We start from the raw sequence: 19,113 nt of genomic DNA, 5'->3' as shown, positions 1-19,113 counted from the left end.
GGGATTTGAAGCTCCAATCTTAAAAATGGACCTTCAAATACATGAGAAGTGACTATACAGGTATGGAAGGAAAAATTGTTGACTGACATTATGGTAGGCCACATAAAAGCAGTATAGGAAAATGATCAGTTTCATTTTGAAGCAAGAAGTTGCATTTGTATCAAGACTTTAAATGAGATATAGAGCAAATAGACCAGGAGACAGTCCAATTCCTAGTTTGTTAAAACATAAATATGTAAATGACTGAGAATTTAATGAACTCAACCTGACAACATATAATTTATGGACTTTAATACAAAATGCATAGTGCAGTAGGTATTTCCTTTATATTCTATTAATAAAGGAGACATGCACTTTGCAATCTACGTTGACATAATTGTGCATTTTTTATTTACAATGACGTTCTCTAACAATGTTATGAATTATGATCACTTGTTTTATTTGTATCATCATCACAATTTAGCACCTACTGCCATGATAAATTTTTCAATAAACCTAGTATCTATCTTTTATCCAACTATCTTTGATAAACACCCCAAGCTATTTTTCATAGACAAGTTATAATTGAACAGCGACACTGAGGACATAGCAGCACAAGAGTTGGTAATAAATGGAATGGTTAAAAAGCTAGGCCTCTGGCTTATCTTAATAAACCTCTCCACCTTTTTCTACTCTTACAAACTGAATCACTTGTCATACTGTCTCCTGTAGATTGTTATCAAATTGTGTTAGATGAAACTTCAGAGAGGGCTTTGAGACATTTCACTACGCTAAAGGTGCTGTATAAATGCATATTGATATTCAAGGCAAATCCGTTGTTTTATTGATAATTGAAAAATAGCAATTTGAAAAGAGCACAGATGCAAATTAATGTGATCAAATGGCGCTAAATACCTACTGCTTGGTTTTTTTTTTCCTTGATGTCTCTCCTCTCCTACACTCTTGAAGATGCTAACTTTGTTGAGATACAGGAGATACCTGACACTACTGACACCATTCTCCCTGTTACCTTCAAAGCTGTCAGCTAACATACCTTGTACACATAGGATTGTTCAAAAACAAGATTACATGGCTTAATAAACCAGGCTATATAACCATGGAGGGTGCAAACCCAGCCCAGTTCACACCCAATATGCATTTTTCAATAGAGACTACTTTACAAGTGAAGCAGGAATCCTGTTTAGTAAATGTTTGTCTGTTTTCACCTTAAATATGTTTAATAATAGAACATTCGCCACCTTCTGAAACAGACAGTGCCAAAAATTCATGACACTTTTGAATGAAAAAAAACTTACCCATTGTACTCCTAAACGGTTGGTCTCTAATGCGGAGACAATGCATCCTGTGTTCTAGATTCCTAAGCCAAGTGATAAAAGCTATGTCTGACAAGGCATTTCAGAATCTTGCGTGTTTCAATTATATCATTTGTCATTCTTCTAAACTTCCCGAGTATAAAGGTCCAGTTTACTCAGCCTATCATAGGACAGCGCACTAATTTCAGGAACCAATCATGTGAAGCTTCACTGTAATGTAAATTGAGTATCTTTAAATATGCATGCTAAAAATGCCCAGAATACTCAAGATGTGGCCTCAGCACAACCCTTTACAAATCTTCCTAATTGCTTGCTAAATGCAAACTTTGTGTTCCTTGTACAAGTATACCCAAGCGCCTCTGAGAGTCAACATTTACAAGTTTTGCACCTTTTAAAAACGAATCACTTTTCCAGTCGATCAAAGCGAATAACTTCAATTTCCCCTCTATCTGGCACCTTGTTGTCCATTTGTTTAATCTGTCTATATTTCTTGGTAGTCTCTGTGTCATCACAACTTATATTTTCACCTAGCTTTGTATTGTCAACAAATCTAGATATACCAACCTCTTTGTGTAGGCCATTAATATAAATTTTAAACAGCAGAGGCTCCATCCAGCACTGATTCTTCACTAGTTAGAACCAGCCAATTTAAAAATGCCCAATTATCCCAATTTTCTGTTTGCAGTCTGTTAACCAATCCTCCACTCATGCTAATATGTAATACCCTACTCCATGAGCTCCTATCTTATTGAATGCCGTTTGGATATCCAAGTATACTACATTTTATAGTTTATCCTTAATTTCCCCTACTAATTGCATGTAGTTCATAAAGGTTTTAGTACATTTGTCATTTTTGAAGTGCTTTGTTAGAGATTGCTAAGAAATTCCAGCATTTTCCCCGATGACCGATGCCAGGTTAACTAGCATGTAGTTCTCTTTCCTCTCAACCCTTCTACATAAGAGAGGAGGTTTGTTCACTAACTTTGTTTCAGTAGCTACCACTTCTGGAATGCTAAGCTGTAGGCCATTAGGTCCTGTGGATTTATTGCTCTTAGTCTCTTAAGTTCTCTAGCACATTTTCCCTCCTGATAATTAATTACCTTTGATGCCTCACACTTGCTAGCATTTTAGTTACCTTCTGTTTCTGGTATCTAACTTGTGTCTTCTCCTGTGAACACAAAATGTTCAATGTCTTTGCCATTTCATTCCCCATGACAATCCTCTCATTTCCACCTCTAAAGAACCGAGTTTACTTTAGCTAACCTCTACTTACTCTCTTGTTCTACTCCCCTTTTTTTAAATCAACTCTTTGATGACCTTTTTGCTGGTTTCTACAATAGTGTCAGTTGTTAGAATTGGTACTGTGCTCTGCCACATTATAAGCCCTGTCTGTATCCTTAATTTCTTGATAAGCTTGGATGGATCTGGCATGCATTTAAGCACTGAGAAGTAGAGGTACTTAATCATTATGTAATTGGAAGTTGCATGGCCTTTAATGTTGCCATTAATTTACATTGACCTCAAAATGCTGATATTAGCAAGACTCAATATTCAGAGTTGTTATTTATCCATCAATGAGATGACAACACAAAGGTGCCATTTTATAACATTTAATGATTCAAAGAAACTTAAGTTGGAGTAACTAGTTAGTAAGAAATTAAAGCCAGCACTAACTTTGCCAAGGAATTGAGGGTTGGGTCATCAGTTGCCCACTCCTGCTGTTGATGATTTATTTTTATTCAGCAGGAAAATTGCTTTTGACTAGGTGAGGTAAGAGTTGGAGACTAGTTTTATATTTTTAAATAACAACCCGTAAGTAATGCTGGATTCAGTTAATTTTGGGAAGTTTTGAAAATAAGCAACAATTTTACTCAATTTTAAATAAAGTAAACTGATTTTATTTTTATTGCCAGAGCCAATTTTTAAAAAAAAAAACAGGAATTATTTTATTCCTTTGATTTGCCACTATAGCAATAGTTGGAACCCTATAGGTATCCACATAATGTAATCAGGAAAATAACAAACTCTTTTACATCTGTAACCAGAAGGCCTCTTACCATCCCCTCCTGGGTTACAAAAGACCAATTTCAAAATATGGAGTTTTTTAAAAGGAAAAGATAATCAATCCATTTATATGTCACTGCAGCAAAGAACGGCTGCATCAGGACAACTAATCTACCACAGGAAATTCCCTACTACCGCTACAGTTTCTTAACAGAATGTACAATGTTTATAATCCAAGGACTGATATCCTAGGCTGTAGTCTACTTTTTTGGCAGCCTTCACTCTGCTGGGCACAAAAATTAACACAACAGTAATGTGATCCCACATCAACTTACAGGTATGATTTTAATTTTGTTGTCTTTCATATATCTGATCGGAACATAGCAAACATGGAACTGATGATGAATAGGAGAGTGCCTCATCCTAATGTGTGTAGTATACCAATCCATTCGACTATTATTTTGCCTATTTATTTACCAACAAAATAAAAGCTAAGTGAATTTTCATTTCAACTATAACCAAAGGTAAGTAAAATATCAATTACCAAGAGATGTTACTAATATAAGTACATTTCTACATTGTAGTTTCAGGCCCTTGTTGATTTCTGTTGGTCTGCACGTAATGAAAAAGCTTGAATAAAACTACGACTGTGAGTTTTACCTCATGTTATTCTCAGAAGCAGGATAGCATAAATTCATGCTCACTTGTATACTAATTTCAGTTGAGGCCTTGTTGGACCCAAAGTTTTCTGGTACATTATTCCACACTATTTACAACCTAAGGGCATCAATGATATAGAGCAAAAATGTCATCTAGGGATGATCTGTATAGGCTACATTTCAAAATTTGTCACAATTTAATCTATTATTTTAACCATTTAATTACTAGGAATTCAACTGGTCATTTTTTCTTCCAAAATTTGCCTCTTTGTGGTTGAAAATCCGGCTCATTGATGCTGTGACTACAGAGTTTAGCCCTTTGAATTACTTATGTTTACTATTAGCCGGCTAAAATTATTCAGTATTGATAACAGAAATTAGATGAATCTCTCCACCCATTTTGTTTTAAAAGCTACAAGCTATGAAAATAGTTTTTAAATGGAATTTTTTCAAATATACTCTGGTCCAGTGTATTTATTGGTCTGATAAGAATAAAATGTTAAAATTTCCTCAATTTAAATGAGAAAAATATCTTGCACAGTGCTTTACCAAGTTAAAACATTTTAAATGTTGCTTTGAATATTTACAGCTGTTTCAAACCTAAAATAGATTTTCCACAGCTTATATTTTAGTGTGTGGTTCACATAAAAATGTCTCATGACTTCAATCATGCATTTTCTTTACCCTATAATTCTTCAGAACACCATAAAATTACTTAAGATTAGAAATTCCAACAAAGAAAAAAAATTTGCTCTCTAAAGACTGCATTTTCTTCTCATGTCAATATGAAATGTAAATAATGATCAAAGTATAATAAACTGAACTAGACAGGGCAATCTTCTCATTATCGCAAAGTTCTGTTTAGTTTAAATTTTGCTGCTGTAGATATTTAATTTGATTTTTTACAATAAATTATTACTGGCCCAAGGTGTTTAAATGTATTCCTGCTGTGGCAGCTAAAGTTTATAATTTTCTACATTAATGCATGTACAAGAAAATAAGCCTTATCAGGTGGTGGAGGCCATCAGGTATACAGCACATTTTATCTTAGACATTACAAGGCAGCATTACTTCTAATATAATGAGATGAATACTTTTGTTAAAATAGCTGGAGAAAGAATTTTCAAACACTAAGTGCAGTGCAAAATCTAGGCCTTGGTGATCATACAATAGACTAGGCTGCATGTTGCAGATATGGATGGGAGTGTTGCAACAGAAGCAAATGCCACTCAAATGAGAAATTGTGGAATTATAGATAATTCTAATAATTCTTGGAGGATCAATCTTGTGCAAAAAACGGTCAGTGTAACTTCCAAATCTTGACATGTAACATGCAGCTAAATTATGATGTGTTTGGAATATAATGACAGGTAAATATAACTTTTACATTTAAATGTGGCAAGAAAAAATCTTAATGGAGAAGATAAATTAATGTAAGCCATGGCCCTTCTAAAAATGAGAACAAAATGAATACTAGTTTCAACAACACAAACACCAAATAATTTCAAAAATCAGTGTCACTGGAAATCCAACAGTAACTGATCATTCATGGGCAAAAAGAAAAATGTAGAGGGGTGACAAATGAAGCTTAGTTTTGACTGAATATTGGGATGGGATTACCATTTGCTTAAAGTAAAGGTTGAGAACCATTTCTGTCTGTTTCCAGATTTGAGAATGTAACATTAAACCCTGTCACTTCACTGTTTAATCTGTGCAAAGTGCAAAATGCAAAACTTTAACTCAGCACGTTACCTGCCACATTTATTTCTAGTATGTTTCAAAATTTCATGGGTCATTTTGCTGGACAGAAATGCTCACATATTCAAGTTGAGCCAGTTTGAATTGAGCAAACATAATTCTGAGTAACCCAGTGAAAATTGATCAAAATGTTAGTCTGCTTGATTGTTAGTTCACTTTGGGAAGAATTATCTATAAAAGACTAATTTCTATGATGGAAAAAGTAAAATATTTACAAAAATAATGCATGGAAAAAGTAGAGTCCATCTGCAATATCTTGGCAAGTAGAACCCTTCAACTCATGGAAATGGAAGTCAGCATTCAATCTCATCTCATTGCTATTACTATATGTACAGTGACTTGGCCGAGTTAAGAACAGGCACACAAGCCCCACCCTACAAGTGGAATTATTTACCATGCTCGGGCTAATTATCAAAGGTACTCCATTGGAAACCCTGAGAGTTAAAAATATTCTTAATTGTAAAATCACAGCCTGAAATATAAAGCCCATTCCCGTAACTTGTGTATCTAGGAGGAAGCAAAACCCAACTACAAAGTGGAGCATTTAAAAGATCACAGTGCTGTGCCACAGTACAGAGGGAAATTGAATCCAAATGCAGAATGGCCTTAAGTATTACAACATAGGCACTTGATCTCCCCTTCTGCCAAAACTTGACATGAAAAATTTACCACACATTGTCACTATATGAGAGTTGGACTAAATAAATAAAAAGATGGGACAGGCTCCCTGTCTTACTCTCAATCCATTCAGCAATTTTTCTATCTGCCTCCCTGTTGTGCTATACTCTTCCAACTACCATTAGAAAATAACATTTTTGCAGTGTAATAGATAAACAGCCATACATAATACAGTAGTCTATAATAAAAGGCCAGGGATAACTGCACTTACGTGTTGACACAGTCACCTTGTGGGGAATCCTACTGGATAACTTGTTTGTTGATCAAAGGTGGAGTTTGATTATTTACACTAAAAATATGTATGAACTGGTTTTACATGCAACATTGATATCTTATGGAGTGCAACCGTGATCACTGATAAGATTTATAAACAAGGGTCAGTGAAGGATAGGAGCAAGTAATTAAAGTTTTTCCCCAGAGGTGAACAGACCAACCTCTTGCAAGGAAAACTCTAGTAACTAAAGAGCTCTCTATCTGCTTTCATACTGATTTAAAAGCAACGATCATGAATGTATGAAGATGAACACTGGTGGTTTGAACATATTTCAAAAATTACATCCTGCATCACAAACATCAATGGCATGTTCTGGTAACAAGTAAATTCATATTTCTCTCCCCTGCTGCCTGCTCCTCACCAACCCCCCCCCCCCCCAAACATCCCCCACTCTTTCTTAAAAGAGTAAAAATATTACTACAAAGGTTTGTACTCACTGTTCAATTTGGATATCATGTTTTTTTGGATTGAACACTGTCTTTGAAAAAGTCAAACTATTACAGCCCCCTTATGCTTTGTAGGTAAAACTCACTCAGTTGGTAAAGACTTTCAAGGTTATAACATATATCTTCCTCATTCTGTTCAAATGTTATACTTAAAATGCAGATATCATGGTTCCTAAATTAGAGGGGAATATGTCAATACGTGAAAGGAGCTAATACTTGCGTCATGTACCAACAAATTGAATAGATCTGATTATATGTTAAAAGTGTGGAGAGGTGGTAAAGCAGGTTACTTGACCATTACAAATTCAAATTAAATCCAGTTGTTTAAGAATGATCAATTTCACTAAATGGGAGACACAGGGTTTAGGCAAAGACAAAAATACATTTCATTCATACAAAGCAACATCAACAGCATCAATCTGAGCAACTGACACATTCCTTATCATTCACCTGCTCAGTTCTGATTGGAATCACTTTTCATAAAAAAACAGCAAAAAATGTAAAATGTCCATGCAGACAACCATGTTTTCATGTGTAAAACAATGTGCAATTTAATATGTTGAAAATTATTTGTATATTTTCATCTACAGTACCATAATTATGATTTAAAATTCTTTTATGATTTTCATTCTCTTCATTCTCCTCCTGCAATGAGGAATTGTGTACAGTCTTTAAAAGCACTGCCATGTGTGATCACAGAAGAATAGTGGTTTTCTCTTTTTTCAAACCTATCTGTATTAGGAAATTTCAGATAGATTTTTTTCAAAAGGATTGGCACCAACAGAATCCCCTGTGAACACTGGTTCTTTAAAACCACTGCTTAGTCGATATGAAACTCTCCAAGCTGATCTTCAGGTAATACAAACGTACAAACTCATTACCAATCCTGGTCATGTTTCCCGAAGATGTTCTGTAAAATATTCAGGTGTGCATTTCCATGTCTTTGATGGAATTCCATAAAAACCATGCAGAATGGAAACAGCCACAGCGACGGTGAGGATTCATAACATAATGAGAAAGATAAAACTCGATATGCAACATATCTTAAAAGGAGGATTTTTCACCCCCCCAACAACATCTTCCCTCTAAACATTGGGCCATGTTTAGAGTTTTTCAGATGAAGGAATCCAGATGTACGGACCAGATTGTTCTTCAATGACCTGTTTAATTTTGTTGTAGATCTCTTCTAATGAATCTCCCTGTACAATGGCTGTTGAAAAGAAAAACAGTTACTTTATAAAAGGTAAAACACAGCTAAGTGTTGGAAATTCGCAACAAATTTAGAAATTATTTAAAAATTCAGTAAGTCAATCAACAGTGAAAATTTGACCTTTTAAGTAGTTGCTTGGTAGTACAGAACTTATTGCTGAAAAAGAGACACCTTTTGTCAAAGCTTTTTGTCTTGCAGTCCTTGGGTAATTTGCAAGAATACAAATTCAGGGTTTGGTGCTTGCAGTGTTAGTTCTACTACCTCTAAGCCAGGGGGCCCAGGTTTACTCCAACCTACACCAGACGTGTGTACTAACATCACTGAACAGATTGATTATAAAATATCTACAAATTCAAGAGGACAACCAATATTTACAGTGCATAAGAAGTGAGTGTGCTGATTGATAGTAGCATTATCACGGAGAATGCACTCGCTGAAGTTGATTCACAGTTAACAGCCAAATAACAGCCAGTAACAATTAAATTTTAAACCAGGAAAACTGACTCGATTGATCGGGACATTTCCCTCAAAATTGAACCAGCAAATAATTGTACTTTTTTCATCTGAAACAACAGACACAATGTGTAGTTATTCTTTCTGCCAGCAAAGAAAAAGGCCCTTTGTGTTAATATGAAATTTCCAGTACACGCAAGTACAACATTGACTGACAATCCTAAATTCCTAGCTCACTCAGGATTAATTGGTAAATATTGTCAAATTACAGAATCACATCCAATGTTAGATACTCATGTTGCTTGTATTGCAAATCTGGACATGCAATCAATACCTTGCTTGTTATGAACAGCTGAAAGGTCACACTGTTTGATTCCTTAGTTGAGAAATTGGACTGAAGGTTTTCTAATACTGTCTACTATAAACTTATCTTCATTGGTTAGCATTCACGTTGGGGATTCTTACAGTTCCATGCTCTGCATGACTGGCATTAGTGGCAACTTAGTAAATAGCACCAAAACTATTGTTAACTGCAAACATGATGCTGAGAAAGGGTGCATCCAAGTCATGTTGCGGAGACAATGGCGACCCTGATCAGATAATTTCTCGCTATGTATTATGCAAACTCATGAACAGCCCTAAAGCAGTTACTCTTGATTCTGACTACCGTGAAAAGATGATATGTCAAATATTTTGAGCAACAGGTAAAACCGACTGTTACATGTTGCTGCAATGCAAACCAACTAGTGTCCACCACTAACAAGCTGATGTCACCCAAAAATATGTTCTGTTTATCACACAAATGAGTAATGTATATAAATTTCAGTGGCAGTTGATGCCAGATATGTAGGTTATACATTCCAAAGACTTGGTAGATGGTTTCAATTTGGACATCACCCCTTCGAGCTCAACAATTTGGATCAGATAGCAGGAGAAATAGAAATTAGGATTGAAATTAAGTTTAGTGAAAGAAATTCAAATAAGATGCTGGCAAAATAGTTCATATCATCCAAATTCACTTGCATTATATCTTTGAAAGTTTAGTCCTTAACAAAACATACCATTTAATTTCCAAACTGATTTCCAAATTTTAAGATTTTCAGATTTTCTTTATACATTTCTCTCCCTACCCTTTTACTGAGCCGAGGATTATAGTTGTCGGTGCAATCGAAACTGCTGACTGATCGACTGTGTACTCGTTTTATTACTAATGTACTTTCATATTTTAAAGACTTTTACAGAAATGCTGCCATTGTCAAAAAATCAAGTTGCTCCTTGCATCTAATGTACTTCTATTTTGATACTTAGCATCTTTGATAACCAGACAGGTATAATTTAGGAGTGCCATTTTTAGATAGATATATTCTCCCGTGGATTTTACAATTGGCCAATGGTAGGCTCTCTCCCTTTACAACAGGAATTCCATTGGGAATCGGCTGTGGACAGGGATGAAAGGCCCTGAAACAGTGAGAAGATAATTCCAGCTCCAGTTAACAGTATCTTATTACTGTTTCAAATTCATCCAAGTTAAATTCCAAATATTCCTCTGAGTACAAGTCTCAGTTAGACCACGAAAATGCAGGAATTTGCCTTCCAATGATCTTAGCAGGTATCAAATTACATGCAACGCACCTACCTGTGAAAAACTCTCCAAATTCTTGCTCTAACTTCAATGCTTTATCAAAGGCTTTGGTTGCTTGTTCTTCAGTTTGTCGTTTATTCATCTCCCTATTTTAAAAAAAGTCAGAAGATTTGCATTCCGCTTTTGATTCCTTTACAGGTAATTGAACAAATGATTTAACAGTGACACTTCTAATAGTGGGATGGATCACATGCTGGTTTGTGGTCAGAGGAACTATGAGGAATTTCATTATGTTTTTGTGATACACACGGTGCTATTCATGGAATGCAGGCCAGTTTGGGCGAATGCTGGAGGTGCACTGTTGAAGCAGAAAATTGGACTTTTTCAATAATATTTAAAAGACAGCCAGTTGGACCTCTTAACAGTGGAGGTGAACACTAGCTTCATGGAGCCCAATGATGTTTAAAAAAAAGCTTCCAGTTAAAAGATGGTGGTGTTAAAAGGGTGATGCATGAAGATTTCATGTGTTAAAACTTATGTAAGACTAAAAGCACTATTGACTGAAAACTATATTTTTTGTAGGCAACTTGTACCTTAAAAGTACAAAAAATAACAAACATTTCTCTTTTATCACATACCATCCCCTCAGTCTTTGCAGCAAGCAGTCAAAAGTTACTCCATGCAGTCCCATTTCCCTGTTCTGTTGAGTACTAACTGTGACTGCAAAGTGTTCTCAGTTATTTAGACCATAAGACATAGGAGCAGAAATTAGGCCATTCGACCCATCGAGTCTACTCCACCATTCAATCATAGCTGATAAGTTTCTCAACCCCATTCTCCTACTTTCTCCCTGTAACCCTTGATCCTCTTGATAATCAAGAACCTATCTATCTCAGTCTTAAATGTACCCAATGATCTGGCCTCCACAGCCTTCTGTGGCAGTGAATTCCAGAGATTCACCACTTTCTGGCTGAAGAAGTTTCTCCTTATCTCCGATCTAAAAGGTCTTCCCTTTACTGTAAGTTGGTGCCCTCGGGTCCTAGTCTCTCCTACCAATGGAAGCATCTTCCCAACATCCACTCTGTCCAGGCCATTCAGTATTCTGTAAGTTTCAATTAGATCCCCCTCATCCTTCTAAACTCCAATGAGTATAGTCCTAGAGTTCTCAAACATTCCTCACGTGTTGAGCTTTCCATTCCTGGGACTAGCAGCAAAATCTGACCCGTTGATTCTTACCTCTGGCTATGCCAGAACAATTCTCCCAGTTTCAAGAGAAAGCCAGAGGATGCATCTTTTCAACAAGCCACCACTGACCCCTGCATCTGGCTATGGTGGTTCATGAAATTGAGCAGCTTTTTCTCTCACCTCTCTGTGATATTCACTGATTTGTAGGGAACCTATAAGTTTCAAGATACATCTGTAAGATTTGCTGCTGATATCCTCTTTCCTGGTACGCCTGTAGGAATTACTCCAACCTTGCCATTTAAATAAACCACTTTTTCCCATGCTAACATTTCCTTCTTATAGCCTGCTAGAGTGTTCCAGTGAAGATCAACATAAGTTAAATGAACAACACCTCATTTTCCACTTAAGTACTTGACATCTGCTAGGAAAAATGAACTTTACAATTTCAACATATGTACTCCACTTTTCTTACACCGCCCACCTTCCCCAGTGTGTGCCTTGTTACCTTTGCTCTCAGCAGATAAAACTCATTTTCTCATGTAAAATACATGCAAATGGTAGCTGTAAAAATATCTGCCCTTCCACCATTATCACTGATTTTGGCTTTTGCTCTGGGCACTTTCCCCGCGTCTACAGTGTAAAAATCACCATTTCCTTCTCCACAGATGTTGCCAGACCTGCTGAATTTCTCCAGAACTTTGTTTTTAGTCTAGTCAATAGAAGTAGAATTCCTATTTGTTCTTAAGTTTGTTTTGCTTTTTAGCATATGTATGCATTAAAGAATTCAGGGCTGTATTTTAACTGGTCCGATTAAATGAAAGGTAAGGGAAACTGTGACATTGACAGCTATAGAAAATGCTGTCCATGCCCCGATTTGAGGTTCAAAATTGTGGTTGCAGCATATAACCTAGGTTAGTGTAGCCTTTTTGAAGCAAAGGTGCACAACCTGTTGATCCTCAGCAGGATGAAATGGTCATAAAAAATTCTGAAATATTTTTGCAACAGAGACACTGCTGGGTGAAGAGATATTACAACACTCTTTGTCAATATGCCAAATCTTTTGGTCCATTTCAAAAAGGTGGAACTGTAAAAGTACTTCTTTTACCAGTCAAGATGGTGACGGACTACAGTGCTCCAACTGGAGCTCCTCCGCTCCTTTTTATTTCCTGTTTTCCCTTTTTTCCCCTCTTGGTGTCTGAACAACGGTGGGCTGGAGGCCTGAGCAGAGCCAGAGGGTTGTTGGACTGGGAACCGGTGCGGGCGCTCAACGGCTTGTGAACTTGGGCAGACCACGTGTGGAAGTTCCCTGTGCTGATCTACTGAAAGACTGTAATGCTTACTTTCTTTGAACTTTATTCTCATTTTTTAACTTATACTATGAACAACTGTAAGTAGTGTAACTTTTTTTCCCTTTCTTCCCTTTATTTCTGTATTTTGTATCTAAGATCTGTACTGGGGCGACATTGTAAACTTTTCATTGTATTCCTGTACTTCCGTATTTGAGTACGTGATGATAAAGGATATTCTATATTCTATTCTGAATGAACGCAGTTAGATTTAAAGCTCAAAAATATACATTACAGTCACCTGAGCTGGCCAGGTTGCTGAATTTTTCCAGTTACTTCATTATGAAAAGAACAAAATAAAAATCTTACTGAAGTATCAGTGCACCCAGAAGAGCAGGGCAAGAGTCGGTGTTAGTAGGAGGGTGAGAAGTGGAGAGGGAAAAAGAGAAAAGGGAAAGAAGGGCATTGTGAACAGACGAGGTGTGAGAGGGATAGCCAGGTTTTCGTGGTCAAATCACTTAGGAGCCCTTCAAAAATGGTGGCCAGGATTACTGACCCCATTCCTTGGTTTGCCGATGTTTCACCAGGATCTTCCAAAAGCGCTGGCTGATTCTGACCACCTCCAACATGGAATTTGCAGTTTTCATAGACCATGTTTTTAAAGGGTCATGAGGGAAGGAGCAGGAGGTGGTGGCTGTACCAGCAGAGGCTCAGGAGCCATAGCAACCAGCACAGATGGACTGAGTTCCAGAATCTTCACAATAACCAAAAATAATCCTCAAAGCAAATTTCCTTCTGTGAGGTTTTTCACTCAAAGGGGAAAATGATGAATCGTTTGGTTCCAAATGCCTTTTCTCTCCCAGTCTTCTGTTTAAAAAAATCACTGGCTGTTGGATCTTCTTCCTTTCTCACTCTCAAAAATAAAACAACATTACTTGTCTGTCTCACTTTCCTATCCTAAAAAATAACTGTCCAGGTCATTCCAATTCCTTCAAGCACAGGGTTCCTCTCTCCTACTCTTAACTGCCACTCCAATTACAGATTCGGTTTCTGAAGCAGCAGCAAGACTGGGAGAAATGATCTAAGATGAGAAAGACAGGATATATAATTAGAGGAGTAGTTCCATTTCTTCCAAAATATCTACTCCTCAATCTTGCTATTTGAGACAGGACAAATGTTTAAACTGGAAATCCACCAAACGGTGGAAATTTCTCATCCCTGCTGACAAACATTCATATAAGATGACTGCTGAACAAAGACATGCTGTTGATGTGGCCTCCTGCTTGCATGTGTTCTATTCTTTGCTGCTGCACCTCAAACTACATCCTCAAAATACCTGCAGTCACGAACTTTTGAAGCCAGCAAACAGTCCATCCTACCAGCAAAATGCTACATAAGTCAAAATTACTTTTAGTTTCTTTTGTGATATAAAGTGTATCAAAAAATTACCCACAACTACAGATGATAAGAAAATAACCTCAGTAAGGTCAGTTGAGTACAACAAAACTTTGCATGGTTCCAAAAATACCTTAAATTAAGCCAAAGTTGAAACCAGCTTCCTTCTCCAACTGTGAAAGAGAAATCCTCTTCACAAGATCTAGACCAAAACTACAGAAATTTTCATATCCTTCAGCAACTATGGACAAATTGCTGCTATTTATTCAGATACCTCTGACTGATGGGCAGTCAAATCAGTGTTGTTGGCAATTAAGTAGACAATAAAAATGTACACTCACATGATCCACATGCTCGTCAGCGTATTCGGTTGTTAGTGACTCAGCTGACTGCCTTGTTCGACAAAGCCAAAAACATACCAACAGTATATGAAGAATTCCTACTTGTTTTTAAGTTTGTTTTGTTTTTTAGCATATGTATGCATTTAAGAATTCAGGGCCATATTTTAGTTCAAAAAGTATGCAAATTTGTTTAATATTTTCGGTACATTTTTCAATTAAAACTGGTCTTAAAAGTCAAAAAAAGTAAGCCCCTTTTAAATTGTATAGTGTACATTCCTTTTTGCTCATTAATGCTAAAGGTTGCTAGTTAAGACTAATATAGTGTGAATCAGTCACCCATACAAGGTAATATCAACCGTAGAAGCCTTATTTAAATATTTCATTAATTGTTTTTCATGTGTCTTGCACGTACTCTGAAGGAAGTTTCAGTAATCCAATCCAATATGATGTGTAGTGCACTGCTGGTGCAGATCGAACGTAAGCTCGCTATCAGCAAAACTTGACATCAGATGCTCAGTTTGAACTGAAAATCTAGTTCATTGTCATTGAAATTCAAGGCCAATCACTTCTGTTCAATTTACGAGGAAATGATCTTTCAGGGGAACATAATTTCAATATTCCTTTTGTAAACTGGGGGAATATAAAATTCATAGCTCTAACAACAGATTTATTGGAAGCTGTTCTGCTGAGTTAAATGGATGAATGACTTTTGTTGAGATAGTGGCATCTGAGTAGTTTTACAGTAAGTAAAAATACTCAGCAATATTTAATGTAGTGTGTCACCAGTAAGTTCCCTGTGGACATCACAGTGTTTCTTCGTAAATAACAAAATTTTCCACTGTGGAAAAAATAGAAAATTCTGAAAGAGCATTACTTTTAAATGCAACAGCGTGGAATATGTAGCATGTTCACTTTCAAACTACATTTATTTAGTTTCCCACGAAGGTTTAAAAAGTCACAGGGAAACCTTTAAGAATCACAAATACCCGCTTTTCCCTAAAAGCATTCATGATGGCATCATTCAGTAGAATGATAGTCAATAAACCTACCTATATTCTGACAGTACTGCAGTGATTAAAGAAAGCCACTCACCACCACCTGTTCACAGTCAATTAGGGATAGACAATAAATGCCTGCCTAGCCAGCAACACTTACATTTATTAAGCAAATTTCTAAAAATCTCATTTGCAGCCAGACAGAGAGAATGTTATACTTACATTAGGGATTGCACAGATTTGGGTTTGATGAAAATGGCAATAGAATAGAGTAGTGCAAGCTGTAACCTCTTGATAGCATTCCCAGACACATCAAGTATGCAATGTTTTCCCTGCAAAGATGGAAGCAATAGCCTCAATAACAAATCTATTAAAGATGAATTGCAGTTCTTAAAATTAAGATAATATGCTATGAAAATAAGAACAGTTCAAACTATGAAGAATATATTGTTCTGTCTTCTAAAGAGTATGAATCTTGCTGGGTCAAAGCTCCACATATACATCTTAACAGTAAGCACTGAAAGACTATTGAATTATGGAATCCTAAAGAGCCTGACTTGCTGCTGCCTCACATAAGGCATGCCAGCAAGGATCACCAGCTAATTTTCAAGAGCTGCATCCAATCGATATTCTTTCCTGTCCTCCAGCTCCACTCTAGAGCTAGAAACATCTTCTCTGCTGTGTCAGCCAAAATCAACTCTTTATAGATGTATCATAAAAACACAGTCTTTCTTGGATTTGCATGCATGTCAACGTACAAAATCAACAGCAGATGGCAAACAGGCGTGGTAAGCTCAGCACCATCATCCTAAGCACAGTGTCATATCTTCATACACATTTTTTAATGAGAATAATTTACCTGTCTGACATGCGTTCAAGCCTCCAAACTATAAATACTGCCAATTCTTCTTGGGATAACTCATTTCAAGAAGCATATCTTTAAACCTCAATTATAAAACCTTACATACTTTAAGGATTGAAAATTACTGGGTAAGTTGGTGGCAGTGGGGAGGGGGTGGGGAAGAGAATACACTACTTCCACCTTGCCCTGGAAATTCAGCTGGAAGCTGACTCAACCATCAGAAGCCCGCCCACCCACCCCACTGCCAAGATTAATGCTTTTTGTGAAGGAGCAGGATCTGCCTGTTGATCAGATTGGATGATAGCTCCAGTAGTACTGGGCAATATCACAAGCTAAGTAATGGGTATTCTTGGTACTGTAGGCAGGCCCACAAGGTGATTCCATAAAACATGTCCAGAGGACTGGTTCAAGGATGTTTTTGAAAAGCTTAGGAAGGGAGGATTGGGTGTTGAATTTTGTTTTAGAGCAGATGGTGGGGGGAAAAAAAGGGAATACTATTTTTCAGGGTTGCTTCCAATCAATATGTAAACGGCATTTCCTGAAGGCAACACCGACCTTCCCTTCCCAGTGTCTTATACACTTCATAACAAAAAATGTGAATCCCATTCCCACCCACTTGCCCATGCCAACTGTAATCCCATGACTCATTTACAATTCTTCCATTGCTAACTAAAAATACTTGGCTGTATTTTCAACACAATTTGTTTCACACAGTGTCAAGAGTGTATTTTGGCAATGAAGAAGAATTATCTAAACTCAAAAGAGAACTTTTTCATGGGGAATGTGCCATGGTGATGGACAGTATCCTAGTGTACGTATAGTTTGCACAGCAATTTAATAATAGAAATATGCATTGTCTATTCATGGCGCAACTTGCTGTTAGCCTTCCCTTTAACTAGATTTTTATTTGTAACCCTTAACTGTACTTACCCTCTCAGCAACAGCTCTAACAGATTGAATACTGGTCCCATATAGGTTGTCATTATATTGGCCAGCTTCAATGAACTTATTGTCCTGAATATCTTTCTCCATTTGCTCCCGGGAAGTCACAAAGTGATAATCCTGCCCATCAATTTCATTTTCACGTCTTGACCTGGTGGTGTCTGCAAGGCAAGGACAGCAGTGGATTCAATTATATTTCATCTGATATGTTACGAATTACATTGAATTTATGGCACTGAAACAGGCCAGTTAGCCTCAAACCACGTGTGCCAGTGTTTTATGTTCTACTTCAGCCTCCTCCAACCTTTCCTCACCAGACTATTGTGAGGTAAGGTTTACATTTTAAGAGTATTTATCTTATATTTCAGACTTTAAAATGGTGGCATCTGAGTTTTGGTATGAGGGGGTTTAATGATTAACTTGTCAGTATTTCTGGAGCTATGATTTAAAAAAAAACAGTATGAAAGAGGAGTCCCTGGGGTGATAATGGGCATTGTTCGCATTGTAAGAGTTTTCAGAACAGAGGAACTTTTTATTTTGTGTTTAGGGTAAAGTCAATAGCTTGTAAACCTTTTGGTTTTCAGTTCACAGACATTCTCACGAAACAGTTTCTACTGAAGAAGGGAGACTTGTTAGAAAATAGACTCTCTTAAGTGTAATGACTTCAGTTTTAAAGTTCCAAACTGGAAGTATTATATGATTCATTTTGGAAAGTCAAATTTGAATGCAGAATACAGGGTTAATGGCAGGATTCTTGACATTGTGGAGGAACAGAGGGACCTTGGTGTCGACGTCCACAGATCCCTCAAAGTTGTGACCCAAGTTGATAGGGTTGTACAGAAGGCATATCTTGTGTTGGCTTTCAATGGCAGGGGAATTGAGTTTAAGAGCTGTGAGGTTATGCTGCAGCTCTATAAAACTCTGGTTAGACTGCACTTGGAATATTGTGTTCAGTTCTGGTCACCTCATTACAGGAAAGATGTGGAGGCTTTAGAGAGGGTGCAGAGATTTACCAGGATGCTGCCTGGACTGGAGGGCAGGTCTTATAAGGAAAGGTTGAGGGAGCTAGGGCTTTTTTCATTGGAGCGAAGAAGCATGAGAGGTGACTTGATAGAGGTGTACAAGATGATGAGAGGCATAGATAGAGTGGATAATCAGAGACTTTTTCCCAGGCGGAAATGACTTACATGGAGGCATAATTTTAAGGTGATTGGAGGAAGGTATAGGGGAGATGTCAGAGGTAGGTTCTTCACACAGAGAGTGGTGGGCTTGTGGAATGCACTGCCGGCAGTGGTAGTGGAGTCAGATACTCTAGAGACTTTTAAGCGACTCTTGGATTGGCACATGGGGGATAGTAAGATGTAGGGTACGCACGGTAGATTGATCTTAGTAAGATTAGGTCGGCACAACATTGTGGGCCGAAGGGCCTGTACTGTTCTATGTTCTAACCCTGAAGGACTATTCAGTAGTTGCAACAGACTAAGCTCAGTTGTGTGATTAATCAAAGAAGAGGTTACCAAACTCTCAACACTGAGAACTGAAAGAAACAGTTAAGTTAACCAAAGCTCATTTCTCTCCACAGATGCTTCCAGACCTGCTGAGCCTGACCAACAATTTCTGTTTTTGTTTCTGATTTCCAGCATGTGCAGTTCTTTTGGTTTTTAGTGAACCATGTAGATGTATTGCAGAAGGAAATTATCTGGTGTTGGTGCAGAGATGGTGTTGCGACA

General features: G+C 37.1%; 1 protein-coding gene across 3 annotated transcripts in view; it reads right to left on the bottom strand.

Moving 5' to 3' along the window:
* Positions 1-7,657: 7,657 nt before the first annotated feature.
* dlg3 (discs, large homolog 3 (Drosophila)) overlaps positions 7,658-19,113 on the bottom strand; it is a 474,567-nt gene continuing 463,111 nt past the window's right edge. For all 3 annotated transcript variants that reach the window (XM_048604865.1, XM_048604866.1, XM_020519066.2), the window contains 4 exons: positions 17,372-17,544; positions 15,802-15,911; positions 10,432-10,523; positions 7,658-8,342 (listed from right to left, as the gene is read on the bottom strand). In XM_048604865.1, the coding sequence (XP_048460822.1) occupies positions 8,236-8,342; positions 10,432-10,523; positions 15,802-15,911; positions 17,372-17,544 (482 nt within the window). In that variant the 3' untranslated portion in view covers positions 7,658-8,235. The remainder of the gene's footprint in view (positions 8,343-10,431; positions 10,524-15,801; positions 15,912-17,371; positions 17,545-19,113) is intronic.

The sequence above is a fragment of the Rhincodon typus genome, chromosome 14, assembly GCF_021869965.1.
Source record: "Rhincodon typus isolate 14 chromosome 14, sRhiTyp1.1, whole genome shotgun sequence".
NCBI lineage: Eukaryota > Metazoa > Chordata > Chondrichthyes > Orectolobiformes > Rhincodontidae > Rhincodon > Rhincodon typus.
This window is presented reverse-complemented; position numbering and strand designations above follow the sequence as displayed.